This window comes from Centroberyx affinis, unplaced genomic scaffold (assembly GCF_046629955.1).
Source record: "Centroberyx affinis isolate AG114_WGS23_722 - 3 ecotype Tasmania unplaced genomic scaffold, CSIRO-AGI_Caff_v1 ptg007664l_1, whole genome shotgun sequence".
NCBI classification, from domain to species: Eukaryota; Metazoa; Chordata; class Actinopteri; order Beryciformes; family Berycidae; genus Centroberyx; species Centroberyx affinis.
The window spans coordinates 30,208-55,731 of NW_027283866.1; the positions used below are offsets into that span (position 1 = coordinate 30,208).

The following is a 25,524-nucleotide window of genomic DNA, read 5'->3' on the forward strand; positions in this document are numbered from 1 at the left end:
TGTGTTTGTGTGTCTCTTTGTGTAAGTGCATCTGTCCTTGCATCCGCCTGTGTGTGTGTATATGTGTGACAGTGCATGTGTCAGAGTGTGTGTGTGTGTGTGTGTGTGTTAGGTGTTAACATGTTTAGAACAGTGTGATTTATTCAGACTGAACCCAAAACCCGTCAGAAAGAATCAGTGAGTCATGAGTCAGGAAAACACTTCCAGAAGTTTCTGTTAAAAACACACAGACACTAAAACTCTCCACTTCCCACCAAGATTATGATAACGAAATAATAAAAACTAGGTGTGAAAAAACATTTTCGTTAACTGAAATAAAAACTAAAAACGAGGCTTTACAAAAAAACGATAACTAACTGAAACTGTATTGTGTGTTTACAAAACTAACTCAAACTAAAATTATAGAGAAAATGTCTTTAGTTTTCGTCTTTGTTAATTTATTTCATACATAAGCCTAGTATTTTGAATTTTTGAATCTCACCCCTGACAAATACCCCATATTACAAAAAAAGACTAAAACTAACACTGAAATGAATTTTTTCAAAAAGTAAAAACTAAACTAAACTAGCAAACCAGCTTTAAAAACTAATTATAACTAAACTGAAATTGAAAACAAAAAGTCAAAACGAAATAAAAATAAAAACTAATGAAAAATGCAAAACTATAATAACCTTGCTTCCCAGCTGAGACACTAAAACTCTCCACTCTGCAGACAGGACAGATACATTTATACAAAAAGCTACAGACAGATAATAAAACTACAAACTTTATTTCCAAAAACTCAGCTGACAGGACTTTAGCTCCTCAGTGTTTCTCATAAAACACAATAAGACAAAGAATATCAAGCACATCCCATAAAAATAATACAGAATCATTGATCATAATCAATACCACAAGCTCCTTCTTCTTCTTTTTCATTCACCTTTCACCAGTTCAGACCAGACAGAGCGGCTGTACTGCCATCTGCTGGAGACAAGCAGGTAAAAGACATTTTCACTACAGGGATGAATACAGTTTTTATTATTATTATTATTATTATTATTATTATTATTATTATTATTATTATTATTATCATTATCAATATTATTATTATTGCTGTTGTTATTATTATTATTATCATTATTATTATTATTATTCAAGTACACCTACACCTAAGAATTTCCATTTCTCTCATTTAAATAAGTGGGGAATGCGCTTGAATAGAAGTTTAATTGTATTTGTCTTGAAGTCAAAGTTGTATTTTGTTTTTATTCAGTTAACCCTATGTTTCCTAATGGAGTGTATCCATCCAGTGAATTGTTACGACAACGATTTGGAATTGAAACCAATAATTGTGTATTTTGTGATGATACTGAAACTACTGATCATTTATTTTTCCAATGTTTGTATTCTGAAGCCAGTCATGTACATCAAGCCATAAGGCTTGCTGTACATGACTGGCTTCACCCAAAGGTTTTTCTACTTGAAAACTTTTCTTAAAAGGACATTGTTTATGGACTTGTCACGGACAATAGAAAAGATGACTTTCTGGTTAATAACATTCTTATTCTTGGAAAATTTTATATACACCAATCAAAGTATATGAAAGTGAAACCTAAGTTTAGTGTATTTCATAATTAGTTTCTTTCTTACATAAAAGCCCTTAAAGTCATGGAAAATAAAATGCAATGAAATGATTTACAAAAAAAGCCCTAGCCCTTTAAGTTATTATTTTTCTTTTTGTTGTAATTAATATTATTTCAATCTCTTGTCTTTTGAATTGTCATTTTTCTGTCTTTTTGGTATGCACCTGACCCTATTGGTATATTGTGAAGATTTATAAGCCATGATGTTTGTACATAGAAATTGTTCAATAAAAAAAAATAAAAAAAATCCTACATTTCCCAAGTTGCCCTACACACGCAGGAAGTACGTCATCACGCGTGACCTTGGCTCTCTTCTTCACTTGACGTTAACATTCTGCAATAAGAAGATAAGCATGGCGAATAAAGAGCCTGGCGTAAGTGTTTTCTAACTCTGACATTTGAAACTGAAGTTTGTGATATTTCTGCCCGGTGTTGGTTTAGCTGTTTCGCGGCTCCCTGCTGTTTGTGTTTGCACGCCGGTTCGTGTCATTCTTATTTAACGTTACACATGTGAGTCAAGCTAACCAGCTAGCTTACGACTCTCTGGCTAGCAACTTTAAGCTAGCTTGTATTAACTGAGTCAAATGCAAGTTAGAGTGAATTACATCCAGTAAGCATGTAGGCAAAGTTGGAAATAGAAAATATAGACTCAACTGTTACAGGTGGAATGTAGTTTTGGTGAAGCTAATGTTGGCTAACAGTGTTACAGTTAGTGTCTTAGGTAAAGCTTGTCTTGAGAGCGGAGAGACCTAAACGCCAGGTTCCATCCAGAAACCTGACAGTTTAATGTTGCCTGGCTTATCGGCAGATGTACTTGCCCCATCAAATTTGGCTCAAGACTTTTTCTAAATTGGTAGAAGCCTCTCTTTAATTCGGCGTACAACTAGTCCACCTAGTGTCTTAGAAGTATTAATAAATTCAGTTTTTCGAATCGCTCCGGCTGTAATTCCCACAATGTTCTTCCTCCAATATGCATCGCGGTTGGCGGTAGAGGGAACTGTGATCCAGTTCTACATTTTGAGATTCTGTTGAAACCAAAGTGCTGCCTGGTGGATTATCTATATGCCGAATTGACGAGTGGATCGCATAATTCAGAAAGGGCATTGGGTCATGCTCTGCTTGTGTGTGTAGTTCTGCCGATGAGCCAGGCAACATTAAAGTGATAGATTTTTGAATGGAGTTCGGCGTACAACGTTGCTGAGAGGAGATGGCTCCCTTCAGTGTGGGCGGTTACCCAGCCAGTGTGATAGGTCACTCAATGTCATATCTGTCCACTGTGTATTTAAAACATGAGCAAGTAGGAATACCTTGAGACACACACACACACACACACACACATACATTCTTCTAGTGGGGACAGGCTGCAATTGAATCAGTTTGTCAGTGAGCAGTGTGATATGTGTCTGTAGCATCAACATTTGGTTCTAAACTTCATGATGTGTTTTACTAATCTGAAACTGTGATACCTGTGTGTGTGTGTGTGTGTGTGTGTGTGTGTGTGTTTTTTAACAGGGTTTTCTGCAGCAGCTGAGGCAGATTGCAGGCAGGATGTCCTCTGGGCCCCGGGGTGCAGGACTGGGTGTCAAGCTGCTGATCGGTGCTGGAGCTCTGGCCTATGGAGTGAAGGAAGCCACATACACAGGTAGACCTGTCTTCCACCTCTGTGCTGCCACACTGACGCTCTCACACTATGCTACACTTTCTACGGAAGAGGATTAGGGCCACATGTGAAAAAATGTATTTGAGTTCTGAGTTTAAAGTCAGAATTCTGAGAAAAAAGTCAGAACTCAGAATTCTGACTTTAATCTCAGTACTGAAATACATTTTTCCACATGTGCCCTTAATCCTTTTCCCTAACTTTCACATAAGCTTTCCATCAGTGTTTGCATCCAACTGCGAAGAAACGTAAAGCAAACTGTAGAAATGTTGCAGTAAACAAAATGTGAAATTGGTGTCAGCTCAGTTGAAGTGAATAAATTAAATTCCTGGGTGTAGAAAGGACACATGCAGCAGAAAAATTGAAAAATTCTTTACATTAATTTATTTGACAAATGCATTTCTATCACTATTTGATGGAAAACTTAATTATTGACAAAACCTTTTGTCCTTTTAAGCAAGTGTGAAAACTTAGTTGGAAGGAATTCCAGCCACAGACTACAGTCAGGATGCTGTAACAGGTTATTAAGACTAAAAGAATGAGAAAAAGAGGAATATGTATATAAAATCCTATGTAGAATAAATTTAATTTAAAATCCAGATTAAAAAGATTTGTCTTTAACTTTTTCTTAAAAATACCAGCAGAACTCGCTGTTCTGAGATCTTGTGGGAGGATTTTCCAGAGTTTAGGGGCATAAAACCAGAAGCCGGATTCACCAGTGCTGTTGAGTGAAACCAGTTGAATGTAATCTAATCTAATCTAATCCTGTGTGTTCGGTCCCTCTGTGCAGTGGAAGGCGGGCAGAGAGCCATCATCTTCAACAGGATAGGAGGGATCCAGCCGGACACGGTTCTGGCTGAGGGACTCCACTTCAGGTAGGAGATCCACGTTTTACAGCGCTGTAGTCGAGTCGCCAAAACCTCAAGTCCGAGTCGAGACCCGAGTCCTCAACGTTCGAAACCGAGTCGAGTCTCGAGTCCTCCGTGTTCGAGTCCCAGTGAGCAGTCTGAGTTGAAGTCATCCAGGCTGCAACAAATGAAAGAACACATACGAATCCACATCTGTCACATTAAGAGATCGTTTATTAGTTAGAATGGAGACTCATAAGTTGTAGTTTTCAGTCGTTTCATTTGTTTTTCGATTTGTTTTGCGTCAAGAAAATGGTTCGCCCTTATATTCTGGGTTTTTTTTATAAATGCAGAAGGGAAATCATGCACAGACGTTTCAGCTAGTGCTTCTTCAGTGTGCAGGTGCAGGTTATATAAAAAATAAAATAAAAAATGAATATAAAGAGAACATAAAAGGCCTGGGAAAACTTATTTCTTTTTTGAGTGTGAACCATTTTCTCGACTGAAGACATTTCATTGGTTCTTACGCACCAAACAAAGCAAAGGTGAGCGCTGGGATTTCTCCTGTAGACTTGGATTTGTGTTTGATCTGATAATCCAGGCTTCGGTTCTGTCTCTCCGTCCAGACACACCGCTGCTCTGATGTGTCACAGGCGCAATGAATCATGGTCATTGTAGTTCATTTAATCTTGAGAACCACCAGCTTCATGCGTCACGGCAACAAAATGAATCCAAAACGGTGGGGCTGTGCAAATAATAATAATATTAATAATGATAAACTTAATTTATATAGCACCTTTCAAAACATTGTTACATGTTTAACAACAAATAAAAGTACAGAGTAAAAATATAAAGAAAGTAGAATCAATAACTACAGCAACAAGACCAATGAAGTTAAAATGGAACAACTGCAAGACAAGGAAGAGAAAATAAACACGAATAAAATAAGTATTATAGAAAAGCCTCTACATAAAAAAGTGTTTTGAGGAGAGACTTAAACGAAGAAACAGCAAAAGCCCGGTCACATTTAGATGCTAACACTGAGTGAGAAACACTGTCCTCTATCAACAGTTTGACTGTTTTCAACCACAGTGGATGTTGTAAATGAAATTAAATGATTAAAAAAAAGATATTTCTGTTTATTCAGTGTGGAAATTGAAATCACATTAAACAGCTGAACAGGATTAAGTTTGCAGCACTGGTCTTATCCGTCTGACCTGTTGTGCCTCTCCTCCTCTCTGGCAGGATACCCTGGTTCCAGTATCCCATCATCTACGACATCAGAGCCAGACCCAGGAAGATCTCCTCCCTCACCGGAAGCAAAGGTGAGAACCAGACCGGGACTCGGAACCAGACCTGAGCTCATTGTCAAAACCAAGAACGCCAAGTCAATAATAAACCTTTTTCACAAACATGGCTGACGTACTTCTGCAGGGTTTAGATCGGTTTCTGTCTCCTCCGACTCGTCTGTGATCCCTGATTTAGTGTTTCAGGAGAACTTATAACACAACACAGCTGTTGTCACTGACAGATCTTTCTGTTCCTTCTGTCAGACGACTGTATGAGTCAAAAAGTGATTTGGTCGAGGGTCGCAACATGCTAACAGTAACTCCTGTGCTATTAATAATAATAATAATAATAATAAACTTTATTTGTATAGCACCTTTCATACAAGAAATGCAGCTCAAAGTGCTTTACAACAAATAAATTACATGCACCAAGTGCTTCACATAAAACTTGATAATAGTAAAAATAAGATAAAAATGAGAATAGAATACATAGAATGCATCTTCACATGAAAATAGACATAGAATGAGCATAAAAACAGGGATAGAATGCCATAATTAATGTAAAATAAGATGGAGAATAAAACCCACTTGATAATAATAGTAAAAAATAAGATAAAAATGAGGAATGCATAACATAAGATGGAAAATAAAACCCACTGAATAATAATAATAAAAATAAAGTTAAAAAATAGTGTACATAGAATGCATAAAATCAAGTAAAATACAACATTTTAAAAGAAGTGCAGCAGTGCATAAGTGCGAAGCAAAGTGCAAAAAAAAAGTTTAAGGCCTGTATCAGGAAAGTCGTAGCTAGTTAAAGGCTAAAGGGAAGAGATAAGTTTTTAGCTTTCTTTTAAAAAATACTTGTGAGTGAGCTGCTTCCCTGATATCTATAGGCAGTGTGTTCCAGAGCTTTGGGGCGTAAGTGACAAAGTCTGCATCCCCGATTTTCTTTCAGCTGTTGCTGGGAACCTCCAATAAACCAGCAGCAGATGATCGCAGTGTTCTTGAAGGCAAGTAGTGAACAAGGGAGTTAGAAATGTAGCTCGGTCCTAGCCCATTAAGGGCTTTGTATATAAGGAGGAGGAGCTTAAAATCAATTCTAAATGTTACAGGAAGCCAGTGTAGAGCAGCTAAAACTGGACTAATGTGCTCTCTCCTCTTGGTTCTGGTTAATAGCCGAGCTGCAGAGTTTTGAATGAGCTGAAGTCTCAGTGTTTTTTTTTCGGGAGACCAGTAAAAAGTGCGTTACAGTAATCGAGTCGGCCTGAAATAAAGGCATGAATCATTAGCGTTTTGTGACTGTCGATCAAATCACTTTTTTATAGTTGTGCAGGAACAGAACGATCTGTCAGTGACAGCAGCTGTGTTGTGTTATAATCTATCCTGAAACACTAAATCAGTGTCACTGAGACAGAAAGTTGCTTCTTAACATTGCTGGAGCTGGTGAGACCCGATCAGAAGAACAGTTGGTTCTATCCATTGAAGTTCTGTGTGTAGAACAATAAGAGCCATAAGGGACTTTTCTTTTTCTCTCCTCTGTTGTTTGATTGTTTACCTTATCCATGTGTCCATAGCCAGGTTATTTCATTTGGCATGTTCCTATGCATTTTATTAATTTTTTCATTTTCTTACTCTGGCACATGTGTTATAATATATGTGAAAAATAAAAACAAATATATATATATATATCAAGAAGCCTAGACTGTAAAAGTGGGAATGAAAGAAATGGTTTTCTAACATTTGTGTTCCTCTCTCAAGAAGAACAAACTATTATAATGAATAAAATATAGCCGCAAGCTGCAAGCAGCAATTGCGGGGTCCAAGCACAGTTTGAAAAGACCGACAAAACATTACAGAAGGTAGAAAGACACGCACAAAATCTGACAGGTCCTAGAAAAGAGATGAAAAAAAAGATTGCCAAGTCCTAGAGAAGAGATGGTGAAGGCCCTATGTGTCCTGTTGTCAAATTAAACTGTTCTCAGATCAGTCCTGCTGTCTGATCCCATCGCCTTACTGATGTCTTTCTCCTCCTTTCTTTTGAAGTGAGACATTTTTCTAAAACCTTTTGACTGTTTCTCTCACCTGCACAACGTTGGAACTTTTTAAATGTTCTGTCCGTGTGAGTGACCTCTGACCTCTGACCTCTCGCCCTGCGCCCGCAGACCTGCAGATGGTGAACATCGCCCTGCGGGTTTTGTCTCGCCCGCTGGCGTCCAACCTGCCGACCATGTACCAGCAGCTGGGGACGGACTACGACGAGCGCGTCCTGCCCTCCATCGTCAACGAGGTGCTGAAGAGCGTGGTGGCGAAGTTCAACGCCTCGCAGCTCATCACACAGAGAGCTCAGGTACATGAAGGCTGAGTCTTAGTTCAACTGGTGTGATGATTGTGTGCGTAGACCACAGAAACACTAGATGGCAGTGTGGAGCTTTAACACAGAAGTAATAACAGAAGAAGTCGCCTCCGTTCTCTGAAACTCATGTTGGTGATATTTATACTGCAAGACTGGAAGAACTCAACTCAACTTTATTTATATAGCATCTTTCATACAAGCATGCAGCCCAAAGTGCTTCACATAGCAAAACTACAACAATAAAACAATTAAATGTTAAAAAATCAATAAATAAGAGTCAATAAAATAAAAATACAATAAAATAAACACCAGGGATAAAAAATAAAGTAAAAACCAATGATTAGAACTTAAAAACTAAGGCTATAACATTACTCCAAATTAAAAGCCAGATTAAAAAGACGGGTCTTTAATTTCCTTTTAAAAATACAGAGAGAGCTTGCCATTCTAATATCCGACTTTTTCCTCAAACAACTTAATAAGCCGGCTGGAAACACGTTTTCCATCTCAGGAAAGTAGTTCCGTAGCACAGAAAATAGTCCCCGGCGTAATGAAGAATTTGTTCCCATTTGAATTTGATTTGGTAATAACTACAACAGCCTGACTTTTCATGGTAACAGTTAGCGATTTTTAAAATGTAAACTATGACTTTGTGAGCTGGATTTAAAGGTTTTTATCTTACAATTGGAGCCAACGACTTCCGGGTTGACGGCAAAGAACAGAACGTGGGAAGTCAGAAAGTAACGGGAGGAGAGCAAACGCATTGTTGATTTAGTTATTTTCATAGGATTTGTTGACAGTAAGCAATGCATTAAAAAAATTGGTCAAAATTAATGTGATAATGATTTATTGACATTGAAGTGATAGATAGCAAATGTTTTAAGCTCCCAAAATGCGGTTTCACTGTGACTTTTAAGTTTCTCCACGAAGCGAACGGAGCGTTTCTGCCTCAAACAGAATCATTCCAGGTGTGTTTTGTGTCTCTAACTCCACCCGGCTGTACAGAGTGTGTGTCTGGAGCTGGTTTGTATAATAACTCAGCATGTAGGCTGCCGGTCTGAAAAGAGCCGACCAGCAGCTCAGCAGAATGAAGGAAAGCACGACTTCTTACACAAAACACATGTTGGCCTGCAGCCAGCGGCAGCTCATCCATCTTCACTGTCTGTTTATATTGTAATGAGGTTAGTCAGCAGATTCTGTGAAGCTGCAGGTCTTCCTGCTTCATTACAGTCTTACAGTAACCAGACTAAAGCCTGCAACTACACATTATTATCTTATTAATTAATCTGTCTGCTATTTAACTAGCAGACTGTTTATTCTCTCATCCCTCTCTACCTGATTAATTACTCTGTCAGTGGATCTACTTTACAAAACAACTTTTGCAATTTAACTTTTAAAAGTTTGAGATTTGTCTCTTTAATTTTCGTGCAGAATAAGTTATAACCAAACTATATTTTGGCATATTTACTACGGTATAGACTTACAGAGAGTCCAAATAAGCTTCAGCATCACATCTGTATCTCACTGCTTTTGTGTTCTGTAACTCAACACAGCTGCTGAACAGTTTGCTCTGCAGGGAAAACCAACACAGTCATCCAGTATGAAACTTTATTTCTATAGCAAGTCATACATCAAATGCAACTCCAAGTGCTGAACATAAAAAGTGAGAATAAGAGTAAGTTAAAAAAGAACATGAGTTAAATGGAAAACATGGAAATGAATAAATAAAATATAATATAATAAAATGAGACATAAAAAATAACAGTAAAAGTGCAAGTCAAAATAAACACACACTAGATAAAAGCCAGGCTAAAAAGGTGTTTTAAGTTTTCTTTTAAAGATACCCACACTCTGCCCCCCTCAGGTCCTCTGGCAGGCCGTCCCACAGGCCGGGGCCATAGTGGGTCTTAGACCGGACCTATTTCACAGGAATGCACTGGACTTGACTTAATGGATATGAGCACAGATGGAGAAGCAGTCAGCAGGTCCCATTTCAAAGCATTTATTCTCTTTTACTTCAGTCAGAGTAAAGTGTTGAGTGGTTTCATTTCTACAAAGAAAGTATACGTACAAATTAAATTCAATCACGTTATCTTGAACACAAATTCAATGAACAACTCTTAATCATACTCATACAGTACATCAAGAGATTTAGCTGTACAACTTTACAATGTCAAAGTGAACATGACTTGGAATATGAAATAAAATGAAATAAGCTACTCACTCAACGCACTCAGGAACAAAGGAAAAAGGGAACCTCCTCAACCAAAGTGCAGACAGAGAATGAACTGAACTCAGGACACTCAAATGCACCTGTGCCAGCTGCCCAATTAGCACACCTGTGCCTGCTTCCAGGGAGCGCCCCTGTGCTCCCAATCCAGCATCATGTGACCTCCACTTCCAACAGGACCCTAGGAACAACCAAGAGACAACTACCAGAGGACCTGAGGGATCTAGTGGGTACTTACAGTATCTTAAAACCATGTCAGACATGTAGTCTGGAGCGAGACCAGTGCAGTTTGAGAGGAATAATTTGTCTGTTAATCAAACCGTTATAGCTGCTGTTACCTTGTTATATAATAATAAAGAGCTAGCTAGCTTGTTAGCCTAGCAGTAACAGCTCTGGCCTTACTGCTGCAGGTCAGGCTCCTGGTCAGGTATCAGGTATCTGTACAGCTCTGTATCTGTGCTCAGCTCTTAGTGTTCTGGTGACTTCTGTCTTGCAGCTCTGCACAGACAGACCTTCAGCGTGTTCGTGGTTAATTTGCATACTTCTGCCGCTCTGGGTTGGATGTTTCTGTAGTTCTCATATGTCCAGTCAGGTCTGGGCTTGCTGCAGCTGAGTTCAGTAGAAAACAAGCCGCGATTATGAATATGCAAATTAGGTGTGCTAACGGCAGCGGTGTGAACAGTGAAGTGGGACCAGACCTGGTTTCCTTCGCCTGTCTTCTCTAACAAGTGATTCAGAAATCACTTGATCCAACACGGATCAATAAAAACAACAGATCAACTCTCCTGTTATTAGCTGATTCCACATCAAACCAGCCTGCAAATCAACAGTTTCTCAATTTCATTTTATTTTTGTCTACATCTGTAACAAAGGAGGATGGGACTTTGGAGAAATAAACAGTGGGTCAATTGATTATTAAATATACATATAAATAAACCAGTATGGTGTACTTATATGTAAATTATAAAGTGTTGTGAGTGAAGTTGGCTCCTCTGTTACTTTGACTAAAGGATTTTCTTCTCCAAGTAGAAAATGACCTCCAGTCAGCAGCCAGATGTTGGTTAATGTTTGTCTTCTAAGTTAATTGACTCGCCCCAGGGCTCCTTTGAAAAAGAGACTTCGATCTCAATGGGACTCACCTGGTTAAATAAAGGATAAATAAAAAAAATATATATATTTCTAGTCTACCGGGTTTTTGGCAGGTAACTAATCAATAACTGGAGGTTGTTTTCTATTCTAAACATCTAGTTGGCTGCTGAATACGGGCAGCAGGGAGAGGTAGTGAGAGAAACTGTTCTTCAGCCAGAGCTCCAGGGTCCAAACTTTATCAGCTCCAGACCCCTGACCCCTGACCTCTGACCCCTGACCTCTGCCTCTCTACAGGGAGCAACAGAGAAGCAAATTATCACCATTAAAGCTGAATGTCCCTCCTCTCTCCCAGGTGTCCCTGCTGATCCGGAGGGATTTGTTCGAGCGGGCGAAGGACTTCAACATCATCCTGGACGACGTGGCGATCACCGAGCTCAGCTTCAGCCGCGAGTACACCGCCGCCGTGGAGGCCAAGCAAGTCGGTGAGGACAGGGACACGGGAAGGACCGGCACACATGGGACGGGGACACGGGAAGGACGGGCACACATGGGACAGGGAGACGGGAAGGACGGGCACACATGGGACAGGGACAACGGGACCGCAGTTCAGACTTTACTGTCCCGTTAAAACAGAGTAAAAAAAAAAAAGATAGAAGGTTTTCACCCCAACTGGGTCATTCCACCCTAAAGCACAGCACACCTTGCTGTCCTTTACAACAGGCTGTTCAGATGAAGCTTTTATCCAAAGTGCCTTACAGACAGTTTTAGTTCGGGCGGTCGCAGTGGGAATTGAACCCCTAACCCCGACAGTGTCGGTGCCTTGCTCCACACAGGACCAGTGTAGTGTAGTGTGGTGTGTAGCTGAGCTGCTTCTCTTAAGTATCTACAGTTTATTATTATCTTTAGTACCTATATTTTCCAGTCCAAATGGAAAAGCTGCAGGAATGTGGAATCTGCTTTACTTGACATTTATTCAGTAAGAGGCAGGTGTCAAGTTTTTAAAATGGTGGATATCTGCCTTTGGAATAAAACTGTTAAGCTACGTTCAGACAGCAGGAAAAAGTGGCCCAAATCTGATTTTTTTTGCTCATATGTGACTCAGATCTGTTTTTTTTCATAACAGTGTGAACAGCACACCTGAACTGAGTGTCTTGCCACAAGAGTCTTGTGGAGAGGCGCTGACAGATGAAGTTAAAAGTGGCCCTTGACATCCTGAAATTTTGGATGAAATCTGTTTCAGTGAAGCCATTCATGTCACGATCCACCACTCCTGGCTCCGACTCCGCATCCACACACACCTCCGAACAGAAGGAGCAGCCATCGCTCCACAAGAAGCCATAATTAAAAATTTGGCTCTCTTTCTCCTCATCCTCATCCTCGTTATCATCTGCTCACGAATTCGCTGGCTTCCACTGCACATCGACTTATAAATGAAACCGTAAACACTGACTTCAGTGGCCTCCGCTTCCGTACGACAGCGTGCGTCATGTGACGTCTTTGTTATTGTTCTTTTGTGCATGCGGGTCAGTTCAGGACCGTGACCAGTTCACACTGGAATCTGATATTGGCCACATTTAAAAAATAATGTGAACAGCCAAACAAAAGAATCAGATCTGAGCAATAAATCTGAATTGAGCACTAAGGCTTGCAGTGTGAACGTAGCCTTTAGACTCTATTATGCTGACCGTGTGTGTGTGTGTGTGTGTGTGTGTGTGTGTGTGTGTGTGTGTGTGTGTGTGTGTGTTCCCCCTCCAGCCCAGCAGGAGGCGCAGAGGGCTCAGTTCTACGTGGAGAAAGCAAAGCAGGACCAGAGGCAGAAGATCATCCAGGCTGAGGGAGAAGCTGAGGCCGCCAAGATGGTGAGGAGCTGTCTGTCAGGACTGAACCGTGGTGTTAAACCATCCAGACCGAACTAAAATATAAACGCAACATGCAACAATTTCAAAGATTTTACTTAGTTATAGTTCATATAAGAAAATCATTCAATTAAAATAAGTTCTTGGTAAAGGAGAAATGACTAACAAACAAATTTGTGCACAAGATTTGAGAGAAATAAGCTTTTTGTGGAAAAACTATGGGATATTGTATTTTAGCTCATTAAATTATAGAACTTTACATGTTGCATTTATATTTTTGTTCAGTATAAATTTAAGGCTTTATTTTTTTTTACTTATTTTATTTAGTGAAAATAATATAATAATAAAATAATAGAAAAGCTCATCCAACATTTTCAGTTACCAATCAGAGTTTTTAAGAGGGAAAATACATTATTTCAAGAGAATATCGCAAACAAAAAAAAAAGAATAAATAAATACATTTTTGAAAGTATTCTTCTATTCAGCCATATACAGAATTACAGGTGTCCATCTCAGCTAGCTTTCAGGACTGAACCACGACTACTTTCACATTTTAGTCCTTCATGCTGACTGTCTGATCCACAAAAAAAAAAGTGTTAAATCCAGTTATCAGAGGTCTTATCTTCTCAGCATGTGATGTCAGGTTTGTCAGATGGATCCAGATCCAGAGTCAGTAGAACAATCTGCATCCTGTCTGCTGTACTGAACTCAGCTGGACTTCATGTCTCTTAACTGTTAATGTCCTGCTGTCCTTTTTCTTCTTCTGCCTGTTTATAGTTTCACAGTTTTCATCAGCTGTTCAGTCACAAACAGGCTGCTGCAGACAGCTGGGCTTCTGGATTTTGGCTTTTAAATTAGTCTGAAATTCAACTCCAGGCAGAATTAATGAGTTCTTAGAAAGTCTTAGTTAGCTTTCTTACAGACAGACACCTTGTACAGAGGATCCAGTCTGTGAAAGTGTCACCTCGTCAATCAAGAACTTAACTAACCTTACTACCTTTTTGAAAAGTACCATCATTAGTTTTAATTTTGTGCTGTCAGTCACTTTGGGAGAGCAGGTGTCATGTTTTGAAGTGGTGTGGATCTGATGGGAAAGTCTCCAGAGGGTCTGGAGGTTCAGTTCAGCCGGTTTTCTGACGACTCAGCAGCTGAATTACCAGTTTGTCAAGGAAATTCAATTTGATCAAATGAATTTCCAGGACTTAAAGTTGTGAAATTGAGCAAAAACAAGTGTGGAATGATATAATAATAATCACAGACACCTTACAAGACACAGTTAAAAACAAGCAACAATGTATCAAGACATCATAAAATCAAACAAAGCAATGATATACAGTAAAAGTTAATACAGTAAATAGGTATAAAATCATCATCAGTGCAAAACTCAATGTGGGTGTAACCATTAAAGTCAGGATCAGACCGAATATGCCAGTTTGAAAAGGTGCGTATGTGGGAGATGATTCATGTTCAGTAACGCTTGTTGTGACTTAATCACTGTAGTTAGTGTCAGGATGTGTTGAAGGAACACATGAAGAGTTCAGGTTTCAGTTTAGACAACACACTGGCATTAATAATAATAATAACTTTATTTATATAGCATTTTTCAAAACAAAGTTACAAAGTGCTTTCCGTAAAATAAAAGAAGCATAATGATTATAATAAAACCCAACAAGGGATAAGCAAAGCAACATAATATAGAAATAAGAGGGAAAAATAGTCAAATAATACAACCATAAAACAAACATAAACACAGGGTGCAGATTAAAGAATAAATCAATAAAACTATAAGCAGGCCTTTAACAAACCTGTAGATCAACATTACTTCATGCAGTTGTTTATGAACTCATCTTTGTTAATGTCACTGTTCATGCTTAATTCATGTTAGTAATAATAATAATAATAATAATGATACATTTTATTTGTATAGCACCTTTCAAAACATAATTACAAAGTGCTTCACAACAGCAAAAATAAAAACAGAATCCAACAAAATGACAATAAAATAAAATAAAAGCATTATAAAAAGAACATAAAAGTAAGAATAAACTAAAATAAAGTATATGATAAGATATTAAAATAATAAAACAATATAATTGATTATTAGACACACAGCAATTAAGTAAAAGCGCATCTATAAAAGTGTGTTTTTAAAAGAGGACAAAGATGTGGCTTGCCTGATCTCCTCCCTGGTAAACACATTAGTTAACATCAACAAACATGTATAACAACATTACTTAATACAGTTGTTCATGTGTATTTAACAGGATCTAATCTTGTTATTCATGTTTAATTCATGTTAGTAAATGCATTAGTTAACATTAGTTAATGAATATTTAATGTAAAGTGTTACCAATTAATTTTATGACTTCTTGTCATATTTGGGAATTACACTGACTCCACATTTCATGTAGTTTTGGACCCACTGCCATTTGACAAGCAGTGATATTAGTTGTAGTGTTGAGTAATGTTCAGCTGCAGTGTGATATGTCATATTATCTTTATTTATTTAGCCTTTATTTTACCAGGAAGTCCCATTTAGATTCAGAATCTCTTTTCACAGGGAGAGCTGGCTGCAGGGGGTCACACAATAAAACATACAATACAGTGGAAAATACAAAAATAATAAAATATGTGCAATAAAAAGATCAGAATTTAGATCAGAAACAGGAGCAGACATCTTGCATAATTAGTTCCCGCTCATACTTCATTTACCTTGAACTTTCAGCTTTAAATAGATTCTGTTAATGAAATACCTCACTGCTGATTTTGAAAAGAAACAAAAGTTGAAAAGAAATGCCAGTGTGTAGTAATTGTTTTCTGTTGCGTGTGAACATTAATCTTTAATAGCTGTAATAACCCGTAACTCGGCCACGCCTGCAGCTTTGATGCGTCTGTTCAGACCGGAGGAACCTGCTGCCGCTCGGCCCCGGGGCGTCGAGTGTCACGCTCACCGTTTCTCTTTTCTCATGTGTGTGTGTGTGTGTGTGTGTGTGTGTGTGTGTGTGTGTTCACAGTGTGTTGAACTGAACACAGTAACACAGCAGAGTGTTTTGTCCCTGTGTGCTGCAGCTGGGCGAGGCCGTGACCAAGAACCCCGGATACCTGAAACTGAGGAAGATCCGGGCGGCGCAGAACATCGCCAAGACGGTAAGGAGGAGGCGGTCCTGGTGACTCACTATCTGGACACAAAGAAAGACACTGATTGGCCCTTAGGGGGCGCTTTAATAAACCCTCAAAGTCTAAGGCTCAGCCCCACTGCACTGTTAGTACAGATGTGAAACCTGGTGCAGATATTTATATAGACGTGCCAGAGGTGAGACCGAGTCCACTTTGCTCCAGGCCCAAGTCAGTCTCATGTCTTGAGGCACAAGTCTCAAGTCAAGTCCCAAAGTCTAAATTAGGACTGGACGATATGGTTGAAATCAATATCACAATAATCATAAGGATTTTTTTCGATATCGATATATATGACGATATGACTCACATAAGAGAAATCACGTTAAATAATCAAATTAATGTTCATCATATTGAACCGAATGGTGATGTTTGGTGTGAGGTCAAACTAAACTGAAATGTTCACATAATATTCCGACCATACTTCATTTTGTCTGAGTTTCTAAATAAAATTAGCTTGTTCTCATCAGTTCAGACAGCAGAATTGTGCGTCTCGATATCCCAAAATCACCATTTCATCAAAATATAATCCCACTGAAAGACGATAAATGATAATATTGAATTATCGTCCAGCCCAAGTCTAAATGTAGATTACCAAGTCAAGTCCAAGTCATTAAAGTCAAGTCTCAAGTCTAAATGTAGAACAGCAAGTCAAGTCAGAACAAATCAAGAGTCCAGTATCAATTTAATATCTTAAAGAAAACTAAATATCTAGGACTTTTCAATGCAATATGGTTTTAATAGGATAAAAACTTGGTAAGAGCATCATGAGTTTGATTTCTATAATCAGTTTCAACTTCAATAAATTCAATCATTCCATACAAATTCAGAAAACAGAATTTAAATTCAGTCGTCTGCTGGAACAAATCTCATCACTTTCAATCTGAGTCATTTACACAAACACAAGATCTCAAGTCAAGACTTTAGAAACCTTTTCAAGTCATCAGAGTACAAGTCAGAGTCAAGTCCCAAGTCACCAGAACCCAAGTCAAGTCTCAAGTCTCAAGTCTTCTCTTCATGCATCAAGTCTCTAAGTCTCAAGCTGTTAAAACTGTGACTCAAGTCCTCACCTCTGGGACATGCTGAACATTTTTTCCTCTTGGACCCATAATGTCCGCTGCTAATTTTCAGCTGCAGGTCAGAATGACACAGAGTTTGGCAGGTACAGTAATTGGGTGAGCCTTATTTAGTTAAACTCAAAAGAATTTCATTAGTGTGAGTTTCAGTGGACAGTTTTAGTGTCTCATGATGCTCTAAATGCCGTTTCAGAGGCTTTTCCATCTGAACACCTAATGAAAACACCAGAGCAGGCCTGGATTAGGTGTGAACCGCTGTGTGTACAAGGAAAATCTTGGGTGGGGAAAAGAAAGGCTTTGCATGCTGAAAGATTGACTGACACTTACTGTTACAGCTGGAGAATATTTAACTGATTATTATTATTATTATTATATGAGGATACAGGCTGATGCAACGTCAATCCTCATGCTGATCATGCCAGGGGAAAAAATGGTTCTAGTAGTAACAGTACTTTTTTTTTTTTTTCTGGATTTTTTAAAAATGAAAATGATCAGATTTAAAGATAAACTAGAGTTTATAACCTCCTCCTCTCTCCTCGCCTCTCCTCCTCTCCTTTCCTCCCTTCTTCTCCTCTCCTCCTCTCCTCCCCTCCTCTCCTCTCCTTGTCTCCTCTCCTCCTGTCCTCTCCTTGTCTCCTCTCATCTCCTCTCTACTCTCCTTGTCTCCTCTCCTCCTCTCATCTTGTCTCCTCTCCTCTCCTTTCCTCTCCTCCTTGTCTTCTCTCCTCTCTCCTCTCCTCTCCGCCTCTCCTCTCCTTGTCTCTTCTCTCCTCTCCTCTCCTCCCCTCCTCTCCTCTCCTTGTCTCCTCTCTCCTCTCCTCTCTCCTCTCCTCTCCTCTCCTCTCTCCTCTCCTTGTATCTTCCCCTCTCCTCTCCTCTCCTTGTCTCCTCTCCTTTCCTCCCCTCCCCTCCCCTCTTCTCCTCTCCTCTCTTCTCTCCTCTCATCTCTCCTCTCCTCTCCCCTCTCCTTCCTCTCCTCCTTGTTTTCTCTCCTCTCTCCTCTCCGCCTCTCCTCTCCTTGTCTCCTCTCTCCTCCTCTCCTCTCCTCTCCTTGTCTTCTCTCCCCTCCTCTCCTCTCCTCTCCTCTCCTTGTCTCCTCTCTCCTCTCCTCTCCTCTCTCCTCTCCTTGTATCTTCCCATCTCCTCTCCCCTCTCCTCTCCTCTCCTCTCCTCTCCTTGTCTCCTCTCCCTCTCCTCTCCTTGTCTCCTCTCTCCTCTCCTCTCCTCTCTACTCTCCTTGTATCTTCGCCTCTCCTCTCCCCTCTCCTCTCCTCTCCTCTCCTCTCCTCTCCTCTCCTCTCCTCTCCTTGTCTCCTCTCCCTCTCCTCTCCTTGTCTCCTCTCTCCTCTCCTCTCCTCTCCTCCATGGTGGGACACACAAACACAAACCGCTCTCCAATTATAGTAGTGGGATATCAGTCCAAAATTAGTAAAGTATCAGCCTTCAAAAACCCAAATCGGTGGAACCCCGGTTCTCAGTTTGCAGGTTTTCACAAACTTCAGACTGGGAGCTGCTGGTCCAGCTCCTGGTAAAAGCAGGTCATCCTCATGTTCTGTAGACTGTGTTCCTGCTGGGTCTGATTTGGACCACTAGATGGCGCCATGTGAACATCTATCTGATGAGAGGCGGCCAGAGAAACTGTTACAGGACAGATAGGAGAGCAGATGAACAGCGAGGATGATTTGCATGAAGGTTCATAATCTTTCTTTCCCTTCACTTCCTCATCATGATCATTCCAGGCTCACAGGAATATTTCCATCTATTGTCTGGCTGCTGTGACCTCTGACCTTTCACCTCCGTACTGTTTGCTTGTAATGTTGATGATCTAGGAAGTAAAACTTATTCTACTGTTGTAACTCATAAGTCACTCAGGATTTATTTATTTATTCATGTATGGTTTATTTGATAGGGACTGATACAATATACATAGAAAGAGATTAAAACAGTCAGGTAAAAAGAAGGTAAACCGAGGACAGCAAGATACAATAGAGCAAAGGAAAAGAAAGAAAAAAAAGGAAAAAAGGTAAACTGAGTACAACAAGATACTATAAAACACACATTTAGTAGTAACATAACTACAGAAAACTAGACATGAGTACAAGTTTGTTGCTGAATTAACCAGGATTTGGTAACTTTCTTAAAAGTGGTGTGAAGTTTGCAGCAGATTTCAAGTGATCAGGTAGCGAGTTCCAGGATAAAAGTGTCAGATAATTTACTAAAATGTAAAATATAAATGCCATAAAACAGCACAGTCGTGATGTTAGGGCTCGGCTATAATTCAGTATTCTCATTCATCATCTTTCAATAGAATCATATTGCGATTAAATAATGAGTTGAGTTATCATGATACATGATTCTGTTGTCTAAATTAATGACATAATGCAAATACTAATTAAAATCTTTCACAAAATGAGATCTGAAACAAATTAGGGGGTTATTATTTGAAAATAACTGTTTTATTTTGCTTCATATTCCCATGCAGGTCAATGCGACAGATGTTTGTTTGATTATTTACTGTGGTTTCTGCGGATGTTAGCAGATACTGTTTTCTGTCAATAGTCACTCTGGATAAGAGCATCATCCAAATGTTTAAGAAGTTTAAAAAAAAACACATTTCTACATGGTTTGAAAGCACAGATGACATCTCTCTGGTTTGCATCAGGATCAGCTGACATCATCCTTACAGAGAAAATATTCTGACTGGTTTTGTCTCTCCAACAGTGATCAGATCACTGCAGTGTGAATCAGCTCAGTGTCACAGAGCCACACTGTTCCCATTGTGTTCCCATTGTGTTCCCATTGTGTTCCCATTGTGTTCCCATTGTGTTCCCATTGTGTTCCCATTGTGTTTGGCCAGGGTTTGGTACTGTAAGGCACTTACGTTTCCTATATCCTATACTTTCAGTCAAATAATAATAATACTTTATTTATATAGCACTTTTAAAACAGTTGTTACAAAGCACTTCACACAAACGGATCGAAACAAAAGATGATAGAAGCAATGTGAAGATTAGGGCTGCAACTAACAATTATTTTCATTGTCGATTAATCTGTCGATTATTTTCTCAATTAATCGATTAGTAGTTTGGTCTATAAAATGTCAGAAAATGGTGAAAAATGTGGATCAGTGTTTCCCAAAGCCCAAGATGACGTCCTCAAATGTCTTGTTTTGTCCACAACCCAAAGATATTCAGTTTACTGTCATAGAGGAGGAAAGAAACCAGAAAATATTCACATTTAAGAAGCTGGAATCAGAGAAGTTTGACTTATTTTTCTTAAAAAAATTACTCAGACCGATTAATCGATTGTCAGAATAGTTGTCAACTATTAATTTAATCGCCAACTAAACGATTAATCGTTGCAGCTCTAAAGAAGATAAAGGATAAAACCATAGTCAAGTCAAATTCATCAGAGAGTAAAGCGAGTAAAGTGATTATATAAAGACCTTCGGATAAAAATATGTTTTCAGGAGTGTTTTAAAGTAAGACAGAGTCTGCCAGGCAGGACGTCCCAGAGTCTAGAGGCCTGAACAGCAGAAGTCCAGTCCAGTCACTTTTTAGACCAGATGCTGGACTTAAGGAACAGCCGTAGGTCCTGAGTGAGAGTCCCAGCTGAGTTTGTTCTGTGTGTGTTTCTGTGTCCGGCCTGCAGGTGTCCCAGTCCCAGAACAAGGTTTACCTGAGCGCAGACAGCCTGGTGCTCAACCTGCAGGACAACAGCAGCTTCAACAAGTGAGTCCTGCTGATTCCTCACTGTGTTTCTGTTTTTATATCACATATCTTTATTGATTTTGAACATGGTACATAACTTTTCCAAAATGGGTTGGTCGCATCATTCAAGTCTCCCTGGAACAACTTCCCTCCCTCCCACCCGCCCCCCCCATGAACTCTGAGCCATCGGTATAGATAAAAACAATGATGATGATAGTTTACAAAATGATAACAATAATAATGAACATAAATTACTTATATACACATATATCCACATGCATAAATGCAAACATATATGCCTGCATATCAATTTGAGAGAAAAAATAAATAGATAAATAAATTTAAAAAAAAAAAAAGGGAAGAAAAAAGGGTGTACAGTCTCACTTAGTAAATGTCAAATTTATGAAGTTAGGATATCAGGTCTTGATTCCAAAAATGTAAGAAATCTTACATTGAATCCTGTATTTTATGAAAAATATGACTTTTTTTGTTTGATTGTGTAAGTAAGCCTTTCAATTGCTATGCAACAAGAAAGCTCATTAATCCAAAGGTTTAGGGCTGCAACTAAGGATTATTTTCATTGTCGATTAATCTGTTGATTATTTTCTCGATTAATCGATTAGTTGTTTGGTTTATAAAATGTCAGAAATTGGTGAAAAATGTGGATCAGTGTTTCCCAAAGCCCAAGATGACGTCCTCAAATGTCTTGTTTTGTCCACAACCCAAAGATATTCAGTTTACTGTCATAGAGGAGGAAAGAAACCAGAAAATATTCACATTTAAGAAGCTGGAATCAGAGAATTTTGACTTATTTTTCTTAAAAAATTACTCAAACCGATTAATCGATTATCAAAATAGTTGGCGATTAATTTAATAGTTGACAACTAATCGATTAATCGTTGCAGCTCTACAAAAGTTCAAAGATGGACAGCAAACACTTCTCCAGTGTCTGGCAGTAAGACGTTTCACTCGTGTTAATCAAAGGTTAACCAACTGACTTCCATGAGTTCTTAGGGCCAATGCTTCTGGAATAAGACCAAGAATACAAATCTCTGGGTGTTCAGGGGTTTCTTTGTGAATGATGGTGGAAATTGTGTCGATTTATTCCTTTCCAAAAGTCTTGTATGTGCTCACACTTCCATATGCAATGAAATAGGGTTTCTTTTCAGTGTGTTTCTGTCGCTCGTTACAGATTAGGGACGGGATGATATCTTCAAATTCAATATATCGCGATACAAAAATGTGACAATCCATATGTTGTGTCAGGAACATGAATGATGATATCAGCTCCATGTTATTCTGCTGTCAGGAACATGAATGGTGATATCAGCTCCATGTTATTCTGCTGTCAGGAACATGAATGGTGATATCAGCTCCATGTTATTCTCCTGTCAGGAACATGAATGGTGATATCAGCTCCATGTTATTCTGCTGTAGTAATCACTAATGAGACTCTTGACCATCACAGTTTCACGAGCTCTCCATCCAAATTATATTACCTTCACTTTGTAATGACATTTTTAAATTGTTGTTTACCTTCTAGCAGCCAATGGCATCGCTGGAGAGATTTTCATTTTGCATTTCTCTGTCTCATATCTTTTACTCTTTCTTATGGCGCTGCGAGATTAGATGAGAAAAAACTGAATTTCCTCATTGAGGCAATTTGTTGCCTTCTTTCCTCTTTTTTAAGATGCAAAGCAGTTATTTCAACATTCGACAGTTATGTCACATGGGAGAAGTGGAATCACCTTTTTAAAATAAATACTGTACAATAATCCAGCTAGGTGTCTTTATATGTGAGATGAATTCAGCTAGTAGAGATTTATCCCATCAGTTTCTGAAATTAACTTAATTTATCTGCCAAGACCTTGAATTCAGTCACCCTGCCTGTGTTCAGTGCTGTTTCATGTGTAGAATCTGGTGCTGTGTGTTAATTTAGAATTTGCTGACTCCCTTACACACTGGATTAAGTTTGTAATCCATCATGAGGAGCAGCAGAACTCAACAGAGACACATGTTTTCCCAGCAATTGGCGCTTGGTGTGTTTTATTTCAGACGCTGATCCTGTTCGGTTCACACTGTCTGCTGATAGAAGAGAATTGTAATGATGTTTTGATTTTTAACCTCTTATTCCTCTCTCTCTCTCTCTCTCTCTCTCTTCTCTCTCTCTCTCTCTCTCTCTCTCTCTCTCTCTCTCTCTCTCTCTCTCTCTCTCTCTCTCTCTCTCTCTCTCTCTTCCAGTCTGTCGTTGGCGAAGTAACATGAAGTCTCCCCGGCGACTCGTCATTCCTTCTGTCCAGTCAGTCCCGCTTCTGCAGAACAACCAAACTTCACAACGCTACTCAATAAACCTCCATGTACCCAGGTTTAACCAGGTCAACCAGGTTTACTCAAGTTTACCTAGGTTTACTAGGTTTAACAAGGTTTACTAGGTTTACCAGGGTTTACTAGGGTTTGCCCAGGTTTGCTAGGTTTACCAGGTTTACTAGATTTACCCAGGTTTAACCAGGTTTACTAGGGTTTGCCCAGGTTTACCCAGGTTTGCTAGGTTTAACAAGGTTTACTAGGTTTACCCAGGTTTACCAGGGTTAACTAGGGTTTGTCCAGGTTTACCCAGGTTTGCTAGGTTTAACAAGGTTTACTAGGTTTACCCAGGTTTAACCAGGTTTACTAGGGTTTGCCCAGGTTTACCCAGGTTTGCTAGGTTTACCCAGGTTTAACTAGGTTTGCTAGGTTTACCCAAGTTTACCCAGTTTACCAGGTTTAACCAGTTTTACTAGGGTTTACCCAGGTCATATTTACACAGCAGCACACTGACTTTAATCCCCGGACATTTTCTCCAGCCACGACGCTTTTTTAGAATAGAAGGATCCTGGTTGGTTAGCGGGCTGGTCCAGTCCACCGACTCACCAGCCACACAAAACTGACCAGCATGTGGCTGCTGTTAATTTACTTTTGTTGTAATTAAATTCTGTTTGGTAACATGTCAAACTGAGCCTGCTTTACTGCTTTATATGGAGGATTTAGGCTGGAACCTGTTTATATGGAGGTCCAGTTGAGTCTCAGCATCTCAACATGAAGACCGAGAGCCGAGCTTCACTTCAGATCCAGAACTGTTTCCTCACCGCTCCGCTCTGCCTCCAGCTGACTGAGACGAACGAGTGATGACATGCTATGCAGAGGTTTACCAGGCTGAACCCGTACCAGACCTCCTCTGGTTCTGGTCCAGTATCAACACTTTGGTTTTCTTACCAACATTCCCTACCAGCATCCTGTGAAACTGAACCACAACCAGATCCGTTAGTCCGTCCTGCCGGTCGGTTCTCCGCCAGTCTGCAGGTTTTTATTCCAACTCGAACAGCTGGTTTCTCTGATCAAGTTCCTCCTCTCTGGATCAAAGTGTGTTCTGGGTCTTTCACATACAGTGTGACGCGAGTTTTTGATGCGGTTTTTCTCTGCGCTCCTCGCTTGGTGTAGACCGGCTCCCGACTGGATATACAGTACTGTGCAAAAGTCTTATGTAAAAGAAAAAAAGTAAAGTGAAGATGCTTTCAAAAATAATTTAATGAAAAGTTTCTAAATATCAAAAAATGTACTATAAAGAGCAGTCTACTGACACTAATGCAGAAAAAAATGAATAAACATCTAAGACACAATTTATATAAAAACTCTTGGGTGCCTAAGACTTTTGCACAGTACTGCATATATATATAACATCTAATATAACTTAACATTTAATATAGCAACCAATGGTCACAGATCTCCACTGCATTTTTTAAACGTCTGATATGTCTTTGAGCTTTCCCTCTGACTTCCCTGTACGATTGGGAAAACTCTGATACTGTCACTATCGGTTTTTCCTCCGTTTCCTTTTCTTCCTGGCCGGCTGCCTCCCTCGTTTCCGTCGGACATGTGACAGCTTCATCACAACATGCGCCGCAGGACGTCGAGCTGCACCTGAGCTTTACTTCGTTCGTGTGTGAACCATTAGAAAAACCATTAGAAACAATGGGGTTTTTAGAGCACAGGGGGGCGGAGTCATCTTGTCCTGTGTGTGTGTGTGTGTGTGTGTGTGGGTGAAAGTCCTTTTTTATAAATCAGTGAAATCCGGTTGGAATAAAAAACCTGCAGAGTCAGAGGGAACGTTGGCTTATATCAGTGAGAATGTTTACATCCACACCGATACTCCGATTACTGGGAATAATCAGCTTACGGAGATATTTCCATCACGGCGTTTACGTGTGATGCAATTTCTCTAATAACCCGGTTTACATGGGTTCATTCATAAAGCGTCTGTATGCACTGAGCCATGGCTGTTTGCTTGGTAAATCCCACCTCCAGGTTACTGTGTCTGACCTTTGACCTGCACAGTTAGGGGGGAAAAACAACAAAGTAAACCTGACTAAAGCGTTCGCATGCTCCCATCAATGGAAAGGATTGGAGCAGGAATGTAGTTGTTATCTGATCTGTTACTCTGAGATCATCAGACAGAGAGAGGAGATTTCATGACAGTTTCAGTAGGCGGAGTATTGCCCAGATAGAGTAAAGACTGAATTATTAGTCTGCATGTAAAACACACTCGCTGTTTGTGACCCAGAACTGTCAGGTTTTAATTCC

General features: G+C 39.5%; 1 protein-coding gene across 4 annotated transcripts; it reads left to right on the plus strand.

The window, feature by feature from the left end:
* The first annotated feature begins 1,932 nt into the window (after window positions 1-1,932).
* LOC139639763 (prohibitin-2-like) lies at window positions 1,933-25,190 on the plus strand. 4 transcript variants are annotated; one of them, XR_011694881.1, is made up of 12 exons: window positions 1,933-1,999; window positions 3,138-3,267; window positions 4,073-4,157; window positions 5,376-5,455; window positions 7,585-7,769; window positions 11,444-11,573; window positions 12,847-12,950; window positions 16,017-16,094; window positions 20,849-20,928; window positions 23,149-23,330; window positions 23,370-23,426; window positions 23,515-25,190. XR_011694881.1 is itself a non-coding variant. In XM_071513912.1 (10 exons), exons 1-10 carry the CDS (start codon window positions 1,979-1,981, stop codon window positions 23,165-23,167), a joined length of 912 nt encoding a protein of 303 aa, XP_071370013.1. In that variant the 5' UTR covers window positions 1,933-1,978; the 3' UTR covers window positions 23,168-25,190. The 4 variants fall into 4 exon arrangements, 1 of the variants encoding a protein (XP_071370013.1); XR_011694880.1 differs by having other exon boundaries at window positions 23,149-23,426; XR_011694879.1 differs by having other exon boundaries at window positions 23,370-25,190.
* The last annotated feature ends 334 nt before the right edge of the window (window positions 25,191-25,524 follow it).

Bases quoted from the DNA above. Each gene is read 5' to 3' on its own strand.
- LOC139639763 (XM_071513912.1), top strand. From the start codon at position 1,979: ATGGCGAATAAAGAGCCTGGC. The intron at 3,268-4,072 runs GTAGACCTGTCT...CCCTCTGTGCAG, and splicing joins GAAGGAAGCCACATACACAG to TGGAAGGCGGGCAGAGAGCC. The intron at 7,770-11,443 runs GTACATGAAGGC...CCTCTCTCCCAG, and splicing joins TCATCACACAGAGAGCTCAG to GTGTCCCTGCTGATCCGGAG.